Genomic DNA, 17,041 nt, shown 5'->3' on the forward strand with positions numbered 1-17,041 from the left:
TTCCATTACGCTATATCCACACATTTTAGAGTTTATTTCCATAACGCTATATCCACACATTTTAGAGTTTATTTCCATAACGCTATATCCACACATTTTAGAGATTATTTCCATAACGCTATATCCACACATTTTAGAGTTTATTTCCATAACGCTATATCCACACATTTTTCACATTTGTGTTTTTGCATCAGAAATGATTGCTTACCTTCATGTGTGTGTAAACTATTACTATTCTCAGATTTGTATATAATAGATATTAGATGTGTATGAAAATGTGTTTATTTGCAAAACGCTATATATCCATTGTTTATCTGGAATGGAATGTTCGTGCCCTGTATATTTGACTGTGATATGTGGATGTCTCTCCTAGCTATTTTAAGGTGAATGCACTTACTGTAAGTCACTCTGGATAAGAGCATTTGCTAAATGACAAAAATGTCAAATGTAAATGTTTTACATACAGATCTCATATTACTGTATTGAATAACTTATTTAGAAAATTAAATAAAATTGATGTCACAAAAGTATAATTTGTACATTTCTTTATTAAAAATGTAGTTATTTGTTACATATTTGTTAGCATTTTGCAAAAAAACATGATTATGTGTCTCTCTGAAATGAAAAAGTTATAGATTTTAAACAAATACATGTCTGTCATTGAACAACCACATGCCACGATTAGATAGTGAGAAAACCCACCAATCTCGTTCATAATTTCATTCAACATTAAAAGCTAATTTACCAACTCAGCTCCCATTGAGTAGCCTATTAGGTACTAAAAGGAAAGACAGATGGAGAGCTGTTTTTCAGTTGCTATTAGCTCTATTAATCCCTTTGAAATAGCCAGTCAGTCTCTGTTGGGCTCAAGACCCCTTAACAAATTGGTGTTAAAAGGAGTTGAATCAGCAGGGCTCTGAGTGCAACATTAAAGCTCCCTTCATCACAAGCCCTTTGCTGGCCCAGCATCAACATAACATATTGATCCCTTTCAGTCTGAATTTTGGAGCTGGCAACCAGTGGGGGAGGTGCCTGACACTCTCACAGCTCTGTAATGATTATCCCCAGTGCCCACCCACCTGTGCTCTCAGATAACTAGCACTAATTAAAATGTACTTTGGTAAAATATCAGAGATATTGGCTTTGAATGCTTTTCTTGAGCTGTAAACTGTAGATAGTACAGAGGGGATCTCACTATGCAAGATCCACAGAGAAGAGACAGGTCCTATTCTAGGAACATTTACATCCATGGACATTGGTCAATACAGAGTATAGATAGAACATCACATGGATAAACAGTGTCAGGCGTTAGTTTTGTGTTTTCCATTGAGGGTAAGCGCATTAGGTGCTATGAAACAGTAGCCATGATTAACCCTATACGCAAACGTTTCCTTTGATAATATACACTGGTTGCTATCGGAAATCATACATACATTGAATTGATTGGAGTACTGATTAGAAGAGCTATTTCACACAGAAACACTATTTTTACAGATGGTCATGAGGACTGAACTGGGGTTGTTGTGATTCGTGTGCGTTTTCATGGGTTGGCTCATTCAGCTTGTGCTTAGAACATAGGCTATCACCTTGTTAGCGCTCTGTCATATTGGGTTGGTCAGTCTTAATGTAGCTCTGTCCAGCTGTGCTCTCCATAGACCAGGTGAATGGAGGCCTAGCTTTGGAAGACTCAATATCTGCTTCTTTTCATGGAGAGAATGGTGTAGTCACGATAGTAGGGGAGGTTGTGGTGGCACGTGGTGCTGAGAGTCTGTGGTCACATTGACCAGGGCAGTGGTCCGGTCAGGCCAGTCTAGCTGGTTTCAGAAAGCATGGCCAGCACTGTGTCGGCCTGTGTGGCTACGTTGGTGCTGGAGTGACCAGAGAGCTTGTTGAGCGTCTCCTTCAGGTTAAGAGATTCCATTTCTTCCTTCATCGAGCCTAAGAGGGAGGAGTATAGAGAGAAAGACAAAGAGAGAGAGTAAGAGGCAGAAAGAAGGAGCGAGAGAACATGCGTGTGGGTGTGGATGCACGTGCATGCGTGGGGTACCTACTGGAGTTGGCCAGGCTACAGATAAGCCCTAGGGCACTGAACTTGAACTCCACAGTCGCCACTGGGTCATCCAGCATCTTCTGCAGTGTGGGCAAGAGCTCTGCCTCTCGGAACGATTCCTGCATGGAGGCTGGAAAACAGAAGGACATGTCACAAGCACACACGCAAGGAGTCTCTCATTTACAGGAAGTACATTATGGTATTGAACATTGGTATGCAGGGGAATTAGTATAACCTAAAAAAGAGCTTACAGTAATTACCATTGTGAAATATAAGCTGATATTATTACATTATATGTTATTACATGCTGACATAATACAGTATATACAGATATTATTACAAATCTATTTATTTTGGTTTCTGTCAGTAAACATGTATCTAGCTACGTTCTGTCAGTCCAAAGGATAGCTTTAGATGTATTGATCTTTCCCTCTTTGCTCTCAAAGGATAGTAGAATCCCTCACCGATGTCAATGGCAGATGCAATCGCCAGGGCCACCAGGGCTTCATTCTGCATGATCAAGTGTTCACTGGTTGCCATGGAGATGAGGTGTCGCACCCCATCTGCTTTGGTTACAGCATTGATGACTTCCTGTAAGAGTCGGAATGGAGAGAATCAGTCTTTAGAAGAGATGAGGATTACACACATTCAGTATGTAATCCTCGTACTGTGTGTGTGTGTGTGTGTGTGTGTGTGTGTGTGTGTGTGTGTGTGTGTGTGTGTGTGTGTGCATGCCCACAAGTGACTCACCGGGGCACGGCTGTGTCTAATAAGGGCGGCCAGGAGGCGGTTGGCCTCTCCCCTGACCCCTGCATGGTCCCGTGCCTCACACCACTCCATGATCCTCGCCAACAAAACCTCATCTTTACCCAGCACTGCAGCTGCCTCCTCTGAGAGAGGACGAGCGGAGGGAGTGGAGGGGGAGAGAGTCAGAGATAGAGAGTGGGGGGTGAGAAATTGAGTGAGGGAGGAGATTAGAGATGAGAGAAAGATGGTTGAAAAGGGTTGGAGAGAGACAGAGAGAAAGGGAGAGAAAGATAGAGACAGAGAGAAGGGGAGAGAAAGATAGAGAGAGAGAGAGAGAAATGGGGGAAATAAACAATGAAAGGATTAGAAGTGAGAAAGCAGACTCAGAGTGGTGATTCCCTTTATAGGAGTGTATTACCTCAGTAGACTACAGTAATCAAGGGGACCCACTGTACCCTGCAATTTACTGTGACAGGTCATAGTAGTGCCTGTGGTGGATTTTATATCCCACATACAGTGTAAATAGGCTGTGATTCCAACTGTGCCTTTGGACATAGAATCATTTTACAGCATCTACTGGGGCTGAAATAACTATCCTATTGTTATTAGGAACAACAGCCCTGTTTCTTAGTTTATCATAAATAAAAATGACTCCAACACACATTTAGTTAACTCTGCACTAGATAAATGCATTTGACCTATGTGATTTTAGTTTAGTCACATGCAGTATAACCCAGACCTCTACATTAAGCACACATCCCATTCTTCTTCACCATACACCTTTCCCACAAACCTTGTCCATCCACCATCATGCGCAGGGTGCCCAGCAGTTTGAACTGCACTGGGGGCATGTCAGAGCGCAGCAAGGTCCTGATTCTCTCTGTCACCCCGTCCTCCAGCATCCTCACCTTATTACTGGCTGAAACACCAGGGAGAAGAGGGGTCACAGTGGTCTCAGAGCTGAGAGTCCTTAGTGTAAGAACAGCTTACAAGATAAACACATTAGTCATTAATTTCCCGCTGCCAGTTGGTCATTCAGTGGTGGGTTCAGTGGGGTCAGTTTGTGTGTGTGTGTGTCTGTGTGTGTCTGTGTGTGCGTGCGCGTGTGTTTGTGGTTATCCATCCTACTATGCACCTGGGATCGCCAGGTTTCTGAGCGCACTCAGTCCGGCATGTTGGACGGACACGTCGCCTTCGTCCACATGCTGCTCCAGTAGGGTCAGGATATGAGGAACCACCCCTAACTCCAACATCTTCACACAGTTACTGTCTGAGAAGGGTGAGAGAGAGAGAGAGAGAGAGAGAGAGAGAGAGAGAGAGAGAGAGAGAGAGAGAGAGAGAGAGAGAGAGAGAGAGGGGATACAGGAATTGACGAGAAGAGGCAGAGAGAAGATACAGAGAGAGAAAGGTGAAGAGAGGTTATAAGGTAATTTAATATGAATATAGACATGGGCTAAGAACATCAGAGACTGAGGAGAATCAATTCTCAAAACTAAAGCAGTCAATGCAGATAAGTCAATCTGAAGGCATTTTGTCATCTCACCGTTCCTGGCAAAGTTGGCGATGGCCAGGGCTCCAGACAGTTGCAGCTGAGTGTTGGAGGACTGCAGCCAAGAGAGTACATCCCGGTACACCACACCCGTGCCCTCGCCGAAACACTTCTGCATGGACTCATCTAATGCACCAAACACAGCACACAGGGACAGGCAGCACATCAAACTAGTCAGTCACCAATTATCCATATTTAATTTAGCAAAGAAATCAAAACAGATAAAAGAAATAAACAAGAAAACCACGTATCATCATCATCAACACATCGCATGAGCTGATTTTTATGGATAAAATGTGATTCTTAGTCTGAGAGTATCTTTGCTCGATTACATTCGGAATCAAACATCAATCAATTTGAGTGATGTGAGCTGACAGACAGTGAAGGGGTGTGGGTGAGTGAGGCATGGACTATGGAGGTAGGTTCAAGGGGAGAACCATAGAGGGATTCTGGTGCCTCCAGGTCAGGTTGCGTTCCTTACCTCCCAGCAGGAGGGAAACGATGAGGTTAGAGGCAATCTTGATGCTGCAGAGGTCATGGGGGTCAGAGCCACCCTGTAGCCCCCGAATCATCTCGGACAGAGCCTCAGGAACCCCCGACTCCACAAACTGCAGCTTCAGAACGTCTGACAACAGCAGCACAGGAGGAGTGTGTTAGTCTGAGCACACATTCATTCAACCCTCTATGTGAAAAGCTTAAACCTCACTTGCAGCCTATTTAATCTCATCCGTGTCTGTATAAATTATCATCATTTGAATGACCACATTTTAGGCCCTTGCCCAGATGTACCACTCTCTCCCAGTGATCCCAGAACCTCCAGTATGATGTGTCTTCTCTCTGCGTCAGTAGCCAGTTTTAGCTGGGCCGTCAGCACCTCTGCCACGCCCACCTCTACCAGAGCCTCCCGCGTCGTGTCTGCAGGGGTCAGAGGCCACATATTTTAATTGACACCTTTATCTAACCAGGCCTGTCAGTTAAGAAACAATTCTCATTCACAGATAAGAATGTGAGAAACACAATAACTGGTTCAACTCAGTATACGCAGTCTCCAAGTAAACAAATGAGACAAGCACACCATTTTGGTTCAGAAATGTAACCAAAAACGAACAGGCTTTCCTCCCCACTGGCTACAGAGGTAAATTCAACGTCTGTCTATTCTGTGTTGGTTCAACATAATGTCATTGAAATATCGTGGAAACAACATTGATTCAAGCAGTGTGTGCCCAGTGGGTCCTCTCTGTGACCCTGTCTAGAGTATACTAAAGTTCCTCTGGTGTTCCTCACCCATGTCGGCCAGGTTACAGAGGGCCAGCAGACACACGTTGACCAGTGGGTCGTTCTCTAGGTTCTCCCTCATGATGGCCACCAGCCTGGGGATCACCCCACACTGCACCAGCTGATCCTGCTGGGCCGCTGAGAGAGGGAGGAGGAGAGGGATAAAAGGGGAAGGGAGAGGAGGAGGTAGAGAGTAATGGAGACTGAGATAAATAGACTTGGAGAGGTGGAGGCACACCCAGCTAATCCATCAGGACAAGCATTGCGTAGCAAGATTACATATTCATTTAGTAGGCAGATTCTGGTTCCGATTCATCCTATCACTGCAGGTAAAGCCTGATTCCCCCTGGGAAGGGCCTGCGAGAGTCAGTCCCCACTCACTGTTGTCGAAGCAGATGCGTCCGATGGCTCTGCCAGTGTGGAGCAGCAGCTCCTCGTCTGCACTGTTCAGCAGGGGCACCAGAACCGTCACCAGCCCCGCATCAATGCACGGGTCCCTCACCGCCGCTGGAACACAGGGACAGCATTTCCTCAATCTCTGTTTGTACCCACAGTAAGCCTATGGCATTGTTGTGTTTGTAGACGGAGGACTGGATCTTGGTAGATGCAAATAGAAAGTAGTCCTGCTGCTGTCAATGAGTAGCAACCAAACCACCCCCTCATTTTTGGTTCAGGGAGCGGTTCTTACAGAATGCACATAAGTCAGTGGCAGAAGTTCTGCTTTATGCATTGAAAAATGCATAGATTAAAGAACAAAGGATAGTGAAGGAAGCAGAGGGCACATCAGTAACATATATTATGCATAGTTTTCATCTACATAAAGCTAATTAAAATAGCACATTAGCATAACTTATTTTGAAAGGGCACTTTGAACCTCAAGTGCCCACTGGGCACACACTGGTTGAATCAACGTTGTTTCCATGTCATTTCAATTAAATGACATTGAACCAATGTGGAATAGTAGTTGAATTGACGTCTGTGCCCAGTGGGTACTTAGTAGAGGTCATGAATATTAGTTGATAGGTAATGAGTAGGAGCAGGTGAGGTAGGACAGAGACCACTTTTCTGTCTAAACTGTCCATCAATGGTAATAGTTTGATTGCAGCCAGACAATAAAATCAACTTATTTTATTTTAATCAGTGAGTCTTTCAAACCCAGTGTGAGTCAGAGTAGTAGTGATTAAGGGCTTGGTTCTCTTCATTAAACTCAGATTGGTATTCTTGCCCCCTGTTCCTCTGTCTTGTGGGCTGGCATCTCATCTCACCTTCCCTGGCCATTTCTGCAACCACCAATGCCACTTGGTTGGTGAGAGGACTCTTCACCCTGAGGGACTGGGCTAAGATGGGAAGGATCCCACTGGAGGCGATCTCCTCAGCAGCACCCTTCTCTGGGGACAGATCATACACATACTTATATGTCAACTACTCCTTGGCATGGAGATACAATAGAATGGACTATAACTGAAGACGGAAAATGACAAATGGTTTTATAGTAACATAAATGATCTTTATTGACCTATAGACAAACCAGCTAATTGTTAACCAGAAACTAATTCAGACACAACTTTTGCAAATGAAAGTGTCCCAGCATTAGATGTCATTCCATTTCCTGTGCCAAGTCTCTTCTCTTTCGTCTGTTCTGTGGGTGGCACTGTGTGCTCTTTTCGAAGGATGGCTCCCGGTCTCTCTGTGGCTATGGGATCCGAGGGTTCGGGGGTGGTCTGCCGGGCATTGGGATGACAACCCAACTCGGGATGAGGAGGGCTTTTAGCGGGTGGAATAGTGAGGACCAATTGGAGGTTTACTTAGTAGCAATGCAAGTATCATGGTACAGCTATATAGACACTCAATCATCATGTTACTTTTTAATAGTACGTTTATAAACATATATTTTGATAAATAGAATTAAAACATGTGTTTCATTATGTTAAGTGGTGAAATAGGTATAGCCAGTTATAATTGTAATGGCTTAGCAGATAATAAGAAAAGACGATCAGTATTTACCTGGCTAAAAGAGAAGGAATATAATATCCCATTCAACAGTTTTAGATGAAGTTTTGTGGAAAAAGGACTGGGGGGGAGAAATATATTTCTCCCATGGGCAAAGAAATTCAAAAGGATGATGATATTAATTAACAGGAATTTTTATCCAAATGTGCAAATTGTCCAAACAGATCATCAAGGTAGATGGATTATTTTAAATATGTTATTGGACAGTTAACAGATATGGCTTATTAACTTATACGGTCCGAATAATGAAGCTTCTTTGAAAATATATATAAGAATTTATCAACTCTACAACCAACACTAGACTCTATTATTATGGTGGGGGATTTTAATACGGTTTTGAATACCTCTATGGACCGTAAAAGAAATCACACTACAAACTATCACCGTCAGGCCCTTGAGGAAATCATGAATGTAATGGATATATTGGAATTAGTGTATATATGGAGGCTTAAATACTCTGACCTAGTGAGATATACATGGCGGAGGCTCAATCAAGCTAGTCGTCTTGACTACTTTCTTATGTCATTCTCTCTGGCACCAAAAGTTTTAAAAGTGTTGACAGGGGACAGAATGCGGTCGGATCATCACATAATTGGCATATATATTACTCTTACAGGAATTTCCACGTGGGCGAGGATATTGGAAATGTACTCAAATCCTACTGGATGATAACTTGTTTATAACTAGGACAGAACAATTTATAACTGACTTTTTCTGACATAACATAGATCAGATCCCCTTATTGTATGGGATACTTTTAAATGTGCCTTTAGAGGCCATGCAATTCAGTACTCATCTATAAAACAAAAGCAATTTATATCAAAAGAGTCCATATTAACAAAGGAAATTGAAGGACTAACAGTACAGTTAGATAGCAATAAAAGCTGTACCATAGAGGCATAGAATAAGTTAGAGGAAAAACAAGAAGAAATGTAGGAACTTATTCAAGAAAGATCCAGTGTAATATATTATAAAAATTAAGCAAACTGGATGGAATATGGGGGGAAATGCACCAAATAATTTTTCAATCTTCAATATAGAAATGTATTGAAACTTGTTAGAAATGATGGAGTCACACATTATTCACTGAATTATATTTTGAAAGAGGAAGTAAAGTAGTTTAAGAATAGGTTTTTGTTTCAGTCTACTCCATCTCCATTAACCGAAGCTAATTGTATGTATTTTTCCCTATTTATAATGTAAAATGAACATCTGTACAGAAAGACTCAAGTGAAGGCCAAATTACAGAGGAGGAACTTCTTGACGCAATTAAAGCCTTTAAGGCTGGGAAAACTCCAGGGCTTGATGGATACCAGTGGAAGTATACCAAACTTTTTTTATATATACTCAGAGGACCATTATTAGCATGTTTTAACCACTCCTATATAAATGGTAGATCATTGGACATGCAACAAGGAGGTCTGATTTCATTATTACTGAAACAGGATCCAATTGGTATATATAAAGATTCAGTCCATTAAAAAAATTGGAGGCCTCTTACACTTCAGTGTTGTGATGCAAAAATCCTAGCTAAATGCTTGGCACAGATATTATTCATTCTAATCAGACAGGTTTTTAACATGGACAGTACATTGGAGATAATATAAGAGAAGTACTGGAAACAATAGAATACTATAAAATATCTGGGACACCAGGCCTAGTTTTCATAGCTGATTTTGAAAAGGCTTTTGATAAAGTATGACTGGAGTTTATATATAAATGCCTAGAATATTTCAAATTTTGAGAATCTCTTGTAAAATGGATCAAAGTTACTGTATATATAGTAACCCTAGGTGTAAAATAGTAAATAATGGCTTCATCTTAGAAAGTTTTAAACTGTCAAGAGGAGTAAAACAAGGTTGTCCACTGTCTGCATATCTATTTATTATTGCCATCGAAATGTAAGCTGTTAAAATTAGATCCAACAAAAAATATTAAGGGATTAGAAATCCGTGGCTTAAAAACAAAGGTGTCGTTGTACGATGATGATTCATGTTTTATTTTAAAACCACAATTGGAATCCCTCCACGGCCTCATAGAGGATCTACTGTTGAAGTCAGAAGTTTACATACACCTTAGCCAAATACATTTAAACAAAGTTTTTAACAATTCCTGACATTTAATCCTCGTAAAAATTCCCTGTTTTAGGTCAGTTAGGATCACCACTTAATTTTAAGAATGTGACATTTCAGAATAATAGCAGAGAGAATGATTTATTTCAGCTTTTATTTCTTTGATCACATTCCCAGTGGGTCAGAAGTTTACATACACACAATTAGTATTTGGTAGCAGTTCCTTTAAATTGTTTCCTCCTGACAGAGCTGGTGTAACTGAGTCAGGTTTGTAGGCCTCCTTGCTCGCATACGCTTTTTCTGGTCTGCCCACACATTTTCTATAGGATTGAGGTCAGGGCTTTGTGATGGCCACTCCAATACCTTGTCTTTGTTGTCCTTAAGCCATTTTTCCACAACTTTGGAAGTATGCTTGGGCCCATTGTCTATTTGGAAGACCCATTTGTGACCAAGCTTTAACTTCCTGACTGATGTCTTGAGATTTTGCTTCAATATATCCATACAATTTTCTTTCCTCGTGATGCCATCTATTTTGTGAAGTGCACCAGTCCCTCCTGCAGCAAAGCACCCCCACAACATGATGTTGCCACCCCCGTGCTTCACGGTTGGGATAGTGTTCTTTGGCTTGCATGCCTCCTACTTTTTCCTCCAAACATAACGATGGTCATTGTGGACAAACAGTTCTATTTTTGTTTCATCAGACCAGAGGACATTACTCCAAAAAGTACGATCTTTGTCCCCATGTCCAGTTGCAAACCGTAGTCTGGCTTTTTTACGGTGGTTTTGGAGCAGTGGCTTCTTCCTTGTTGAGCAGCCTTTCAGGTTATATCGAAATAGGACTCGTTTTACTGTGGATATAGATACTTTTGTACCTGTTTCCTCCAGCATAGTCACATGGTCCTTTGCTGTTGTTCTGGGATTGATTTGCACTTTTCGCACCAAATTACGTTCATCTCTAGGAGACAGAATGCGTCTCCTTCCTGAGCGGAATGAAGGCTGCGTGGTCCCATGGTGTTAATACTTGCGTACTATTGTTTGTACAGATGAACGTGGTACCTTCAGGCGTTTGGAAATTGCTCCCAAGGATGAACCAGACTTGGGAGGTCTACAAATTGTTTCTGAGGTCTTGGCTGATTTTTTAAATTTCCCTATTATGTCAAGCAAAGAGACACTATGTAAACTTCCGACTTCAACTGTAGATACTTTTGCTAAACTCTCTGGATTAAAACCAAATTATGATAAGTGTACAATATTATTTATTGGATCACAAAAAATGATACTTTTACACTACCATGTAGTTTACCAATAAAATGGTCTGACAGGGATGTGGACATACTCACTATACAAATCCCAAAAGAAAGAAATGATCTCCCTCCAATAAATGTTTATAGAAAGTTAGCAAAAATAGATAAGATCTTGCTAAAATGGAAAGGAAAATACCTGTCACCCTGATTAACTCTTTAGTCATATTACAGTTTCCCTATTTGCTTATGGTTTTGCCTACACCTAGTGACCTGCTTTTAAATTACATGAACAAAAAATATTCCATTTTATTTGGAATGGCAAGCCAGACAAAATTAAAAGGGCCTATTTATATGGCCAAATATGAATTCGGAGGGCGGAAATGATTAAATATTAAAGCATTAGACCACTCACTAAAGACATCAGTCACACAAAAGTTATACTTAAATCCAAAATGGTTCTCTAGTGAATTGGTAGGAATGCCTCACCCCATGTTCAGGAATGGCCTTTTTCCCTTTATTCAGATTACAACTGCTCACTTTCGGCTGTTCGAAAACAAAATCATCTCCAAAATATAGTTATTTTTTAAACAAGCCTTAGAAAGTTGGTTGCAATTTCAGTTTAATCCACCTGAAAATACAGAACAAATAATACAACAAATATTGTGTTTAAATTCAAATATTGTGGCATTACCACAAAAATGGAAGAGGCAAGTAGAAGGGGGAAAAAGTAAGGAACTTGTCTCTCGGACCTGCATTAAAGACCTTAAATGGTTAAAGAAAATTGTGATAAATAAAAACATATGCTTATTTTTTTCTTTTAGCAATGGCTTTTTTTCTGGACACTCTTCCATAAAGCCCAGCTCTGTGGAGTGTACGGCTGAAAATGGTCCTATGGACAGATACTCCAATCTCCGCTGTGGAGCTTTGCAGCTCCTTCAGGGTTATCCTTGGTGTCTTTGTTGCCTCTCTGATTAATGCCCTCTTTGCCTGGTCTGTGAGTTTTGGTGGGCGGCCCTCTCTTGGCAGGTTTGTTGTGGTGACATATTCTTTCAATTTTTTAATAATGGATTTAATGGTGCACCGTGGGATATTTTTTATAACCCAACCCTGATCTGTACTTTTCCACAACTTTGTACCTGACCTGTTTGGAGAGCTCCTTGGTCTTCATGGGGCCACTTGCTTGGTGGTGCCCCTTGCTTAGTGGTGTTGCAGACTCTGGGGCCTTTCAGAACAGGTGTATATATACTGAGATCATGTGACAGATCACGTGACACTTAGATTGCACACAGGTGGACTTTATTTAACTACTTATGTGACTTAATTGGTTGCACCAGATCTTATTTAGAAGCTTCATAGCAAAGGGGGTGAATACATATGCACGCACCACTTTTCCGTTTGAATTTATTTTTATTTTTTGAAACAAGTCATTTTTTAAATTTAACTTCACCAATTTGGACTATTTTGTGTATGTCCATTACATGAAATCCAAATCAAATTCAATTCAAATTACAGGTTGTAATGCAACAAAATAGGAAAAACGACAAAGGGGATGAATACTTTTGCAAGGCACTGTACATGGATATATATAGCAACAATCTTTCCACAATATTAAAGCTGATCCATCCCTTCACTTTGATGAGATTGATCAGGATCACCGAGTGCACCGGTTGTCTGGACTTCCTCTCTCTTCTCCTCTTTCCGATTAACAGTGACTCTAACCCATCTGTGATGTCAGGAGAAGACCGGAGAGAGAAACTAAAACAGAATCCTCCTCTGTTGAGCTTGGGAGGGACATTCATTGTGATTATTAAAGCAGCAAGATGCAATAGACACAGAGGGAGACTTAATGTTACCATTTCTCCTTTCAGAGAATGTCACAACAGCCGAGGAGGCAGCTCAGGTTGTCAGGCACTAGGCCGCGCTGCTATGGTAACGTCCCCTTGCCCGTTTTTTGAGGAGAACCAAATGTGGCTGCTTGTGCACAGTGCAACCTCTTATAAATTGGATATTTGCCGAACCAGAAAGAGGGAGAGCTGGAGAATAACCTGACCTGTCACTCTCACACTTCCTTCCTTTCATTCTTAAGACACCCCTCCCCCTCTCCACAGCACTGGGATGTTTAATGAATACAGATGAGAAACAGCAGGGGTGTTCTGAATGCTGCTGTAACACTCAGTCTTTTTATAACTGAAGATTTGGGCCGAGACTACGTCAGGCATCCAAAATATGATCAGAAAAGAGACGTTTGTGCCTCAGCCCAGCAAATCAAAAAAGGGGGGAATGATAGATCCCTAAACAACATGATAAATATGCTGAGATAATTGAAGCGGAGACGATATATTGTTTCTAAATGCACTGGCCTTGCTTGCCATGGCCAAAGCAATGTCATAAAAGCTAACTGCTGGGAACAGGACAGTGTCTACTTGTGTGTGTGTAGAGTAGTGTGTGTAGAGTGGTGTGTGTGTAGAGTAATGTGTATAGAGTGGTGTGTGTGTAGAGTGGTGTGTGTGTAGAGTAATGTGTATAGAGTGGTGTGTGTAGAGTGGTGTGTGTGTAGAGTGGTGTGTGTGTAGAGGGGTGTGTGTGTAGAGTGGTGTGTGTAAAGTGGTGTGTAGAGTAATGTGTGTGTAGATGGGTGTGTGTGTAGAGTGGTGTGTGTAAAGTGGTGTGTAGAGTAATGTGTGTAGAGTGGTGTGTGTAGAGTGGTGTGTGTGTAGAGGGGTGTGTGTGTAGAGTGGTGTGTGTAAAGTGGTGTGTAGAGTAATGTGTATAGAGTGGTGTGTGTAAAGTGGTGTGTGTGTGTAGAGTAATGTGTATAGAGTGGTGTGTGTAGAGTGGTGTGTGTGTAGAGTGGTGTGTGTAGAGTGGTGTGTGTGTGTAGAGTGATGTGTGTGTGTGTGTGTGGAGTGGTGTGTGTAGAGTGGTGTGTGAGTACAAACTCACTCTTCTCCAGTAGCACAGCCAGCAGGGTGTCCAGATGAGGCTTCAACTCCTGCTCTACCAGCTCAGTGCTCACACTGATGGCACTCAACGCCTCTGTTAGAGATTCTGCAACACATACACACATGCACGCGTGCACGCACACACATTGTATATATTAGTCACATCCTCCTGCAGAACAACTAGACTACTTACATGTACTACATAATATTTCTGTAGAAACAATACATGCCTGTACTGTACATTTTGATGTTGTACACTGTACACACCCACACAAAAACATCTACACTGAAACCCCTCATGAACCTTCAGGCTATTCCAATCTCAAAGTGGCTTGCCAATGTGCATATACGTCAGTACTGGTATGAAATAAGTACACTCATTCCTCATCCTGCCTTCTGTCAATAAATGCAAACCCAACACAAGCTACAATAAAGGTGCTTTTCTGTGAATTCTGGATATTTCAAGTGACTCCCCCAAACACACTGCAGTGATCGCAAATAAATGTTGCTGCAATGCACCTCTGCAATACATATTGGCACATAGTGTATAGGACCAGAGTCACATGAAGATATGAATACACAGGCTGAGAGATCAAGTCGCATCATGCCGTTTTACATCAGAGATTGCAAGGGATGGCTGGCACTGGTATCCCCCATGCCAGAGGCTAGGGAGAGAAGGGGAGAAGGTGTGTGTGTACATAATTTCTCTAACATACCTCTGTCCCCTCCAGCTAGCAAATACCTGACCGCTTGGTGCGACAGTGTTTTGTCATGTCACACACTTTCTTGCTTGAGGATGTTGTTGTGACAGGGGACACAGTGTGCGTGCGTGTGGCACGTGTGCATGGGGGCGGTCTCGCCATTCAGGCTCTCCATTGGTCTCCCCATATAGTCTACTTGTAGACTAATCAAAGAGTTGTCATACAATACTTTGTAGCCAAGACTGTTATTGATAACTATAGTCTTGGCCGTAAATCCCTTTCCAATTTAATTTAACCGATCTGAAAATAAAGCCATGTGAACAAAAAAAAGAGCCTAGAACCCTTAACTTGAGAAAGAGAGAGAAAGGCAGAGCCTCGTCAATGTGTGGGTGTGACCATCAGCTGTCCACTGTGCTGTTCTGTTAACACACTTTCTGAGCAGCGCCACAGAGAGAGTCACAGCACAGAGAGAGTCACAGCACAGAGAGCGTCACAGCACAGAGAGCGTCACAGCACAGAGAGAGTCACAGCACAGAGAGCGTCACAGCACAGAGAGCGTCACAGCACAGAGAGCGTCACAGCACAGAGAGAGTCACAGCACAGAGAGCGTCACAGCACAGAGAGAGTCACAGCACAGAGAGTCACAGCACAGAGACAAATCACTTTGGCTAATCCCTGGTAAGCAGTGTGGAAATAGAGTCTGCAGTGGGGTGCTATCAGGGTTATATGCACAGTGTCAATTATCATACAGACCCCCATTTCCCTGTTTCCATTTGTCAGTCAGTGTGTGTGTGTGTATATGTGTGTGGGTGTCTAGACAGGGGAAATGCTGCCTACAGCAGAGTGTTAATCTGTCCCACCGAGCGCTATAGGAACCTCCCCCTGGTCCTTATTGCCACTGACATCCCACCAACAGCCCACTGGGCACAGACACCAATTCAACGTCTATTCCACGATAGTTCAACATCATTTCATTGAAATGACGTGGAAACAATGTTGATTCAACCAGTAGGTGTGCGCTTCCATTTAGACATTTCCAGCCCTACAGGCTCTCTGTCCACTCCTCTCCCTGTCTCCAGGGTTTCTACGGCAACAGCCCCCTGCTACCTTTGTCTATCCCAACGGGCTTACCTGAGCTGGTAATGTCAGCCTATGTTTCTATGACCTTTGAACACAAGACAGGAAAGGAAAACTCCTTGTCTCCTGGAGTCTAGCCTGAGCTACGTCCGTGTCGATCACTACTGTACTGTACATCCCCACCCGGCTCCAAATATTGTCAAAGCCTCCATTGCTAAACGCACTCATTGGCATGCACACGCTGTAAGGGAGGATTTCAGAAAGGGTTTTTCTACTCACCCATGTCGGCCATGGTTGCAGGTCGGCAGGCGCTCACTCTGTCTCCCTAGGATTCTATCCCGGCTCCCTGGCTGTGTGTGTGTGTGTGTGTGTGTGCGTGTGCGTGTGCGTGTGCGTGTGTGTGTGTGTGTGTGTGTGTGTGTGTGTGTGTGTGTGTGTGTGTGTGTGTGTGTGTGTGTGTGTGTGAGTGTGAGTGTGTGTGTGTGTTTGGCTTAGTAATGAGAGAAGAGCAGCCCTCCTTCAGGCCAGGCGTGCCTCTTCTCCCAGCTCTGCTTCAGTCAGCTAAGCAGCCTGTGTCTCCCTCCCTCCCTCTCTCGCTGCTCTACCACTCTGCTCCCCCTCTCACCACTGCGCTTGCGTTCTCTTTCCCTCTCTCCCTCTCCCTCTCTCTGTCTTTATTTCCCTCGGTCTCTCTCACACACAGTACCAGAGCTTGGGACTAGAGGGTTCTCTCTGTCTTTATTTCCCTCGGTCTCTCTCACACACAGTACCAGAGCTTGGGACTAGAGGGTTCTCTCTGTCTTTATTTCCCTCGGTCTCTCTCACACACAGTACCAGAGCTTGGGACTAGAGGGTTCTCTCTGTATTTTTGTCAAAACGTAGTTATTGACGTAGCCTTGTTCTGTTCAATGTTCTCTACCTATATAGTACTCTCAATACCCCAATTCATGTTAAGTTCAAAAGAATACTTGCTAAAAAATTGCTGACACCATTCAAACCAATGAGGATTCGGAACACTGTCGGTCTTGTCTGTATCGCTCCGTCCCTGCCTCTGTTTTCTAATTTTCTCTCGTCTTTCTCCTTCTCTTTCACACAATCCCTCCCCCTCCCCCACCCCAACTCTTCTGCCTCTCTTTCCCCTCTCTCTCAATTCAATGTAATTCAAAGGGCTTTATTGGCATGATACACATTTGTTTACATTGCCAAAGCAAGTGAAATAGATAATAAACTAAATATATATAAAGTGAAATAAACAATTAAAAAAACATTACACTCAGAAAAGTTTCTGAGGAATAGAGACATTTCAAATGTCGTATTATGGCTATGTACAATGTTATAACAACGTGTGAGTAGTTAAAGTACAAAAGGGAAAAT

General features: G+C 42.5%; 1 protein-coding gene across 2 annotated transcripts; it reads right to left on the reverse strand.

The window, feature by feature from the left end:
• Positions 1 to 530: 530 nt before the first annotated feature.
• LOC110528401 (rap1 GTPase-GDP dissociation stimulator 1) lies at positions 531 to 16,259 on the reverse strand. 2 transcript variants are annotated; one of them, XM_036984204.1, is made up of 14 exons: positions 15,947 to 16,258; positions 13,891 to 13,995; positions 6,887 to 7,009; positions 6,003 to 6,128; positions 5,631 to 5,759; positions 5,136 to 5,261; positions 4,828 to 4,971; positions 4,341 to 4,472; positions 3,933 to 4,067; positions 3,591 to 3,716; positions 2,801 to 2,940; positions 2,515 to 2,641; positions 2,052 to 2,180; positions 531 to 1,938 (listed from the first exon to the last, which is right to left on the reverse strand). In XM_036984204.1, exons 1-14 carry the CDS (start codon positions 15,957 to 15,959, stop codon positions 1,811 to 1,813), a joined length of 1,683 nt encoding a protein of 560 aa, XP_036840099.1. In that variant the 5' UTR covers positions 15,960 to 16,258; the 3' UTR covers positions 531 to 1,810. The 2 variants fall into 2 exon arrangements, with proteins under 2 accessions (XP_036840099.1, XP_036840102.1); XM_036984207.1 differs by lacking the exon at positions 6,887 to 7,009 and having other exon boundaries at positions 15,947 to 16,259.
• Positions 16,260 to 17,041: the final 782 nt, after the last annotated feature.

Source organism: Oncorhynchus mykiss, chromosome 1, assembly GCF_013265735.2.
Source record: "Oncorhynchus mykiss isolate Arlee chromosome 1, USDA_OmykA_1.1, whole genome shotgun sequence".
Classification (NCBI taxonomy): domain Eukaryota; kingdom Metazoa; phylum Chordata; class Actinopteri; order Salmoniformes; family Salmonidae; genus Oncorhynchus; species Oncorhynchus mykiss.

Coding starts and splice junctions, on each gene's coding strand:
- LOC110528401 (XM_036984204.1), bottom strand. Junction 4,068..4,340: donor CGCCAACTTTGCCAGGAACG/GTGAGATGACAA, acceptor CACCCTTCTCAG/ACAGTAACTGTGTGAAGATG. Junction 3,717..3,932: donor CAGAAACCTGGCGATCCCAG/GTGCATAGTAGG, acceptor CTGGTGTTTCAG/CCAGTAATAAGGTGAGGATG.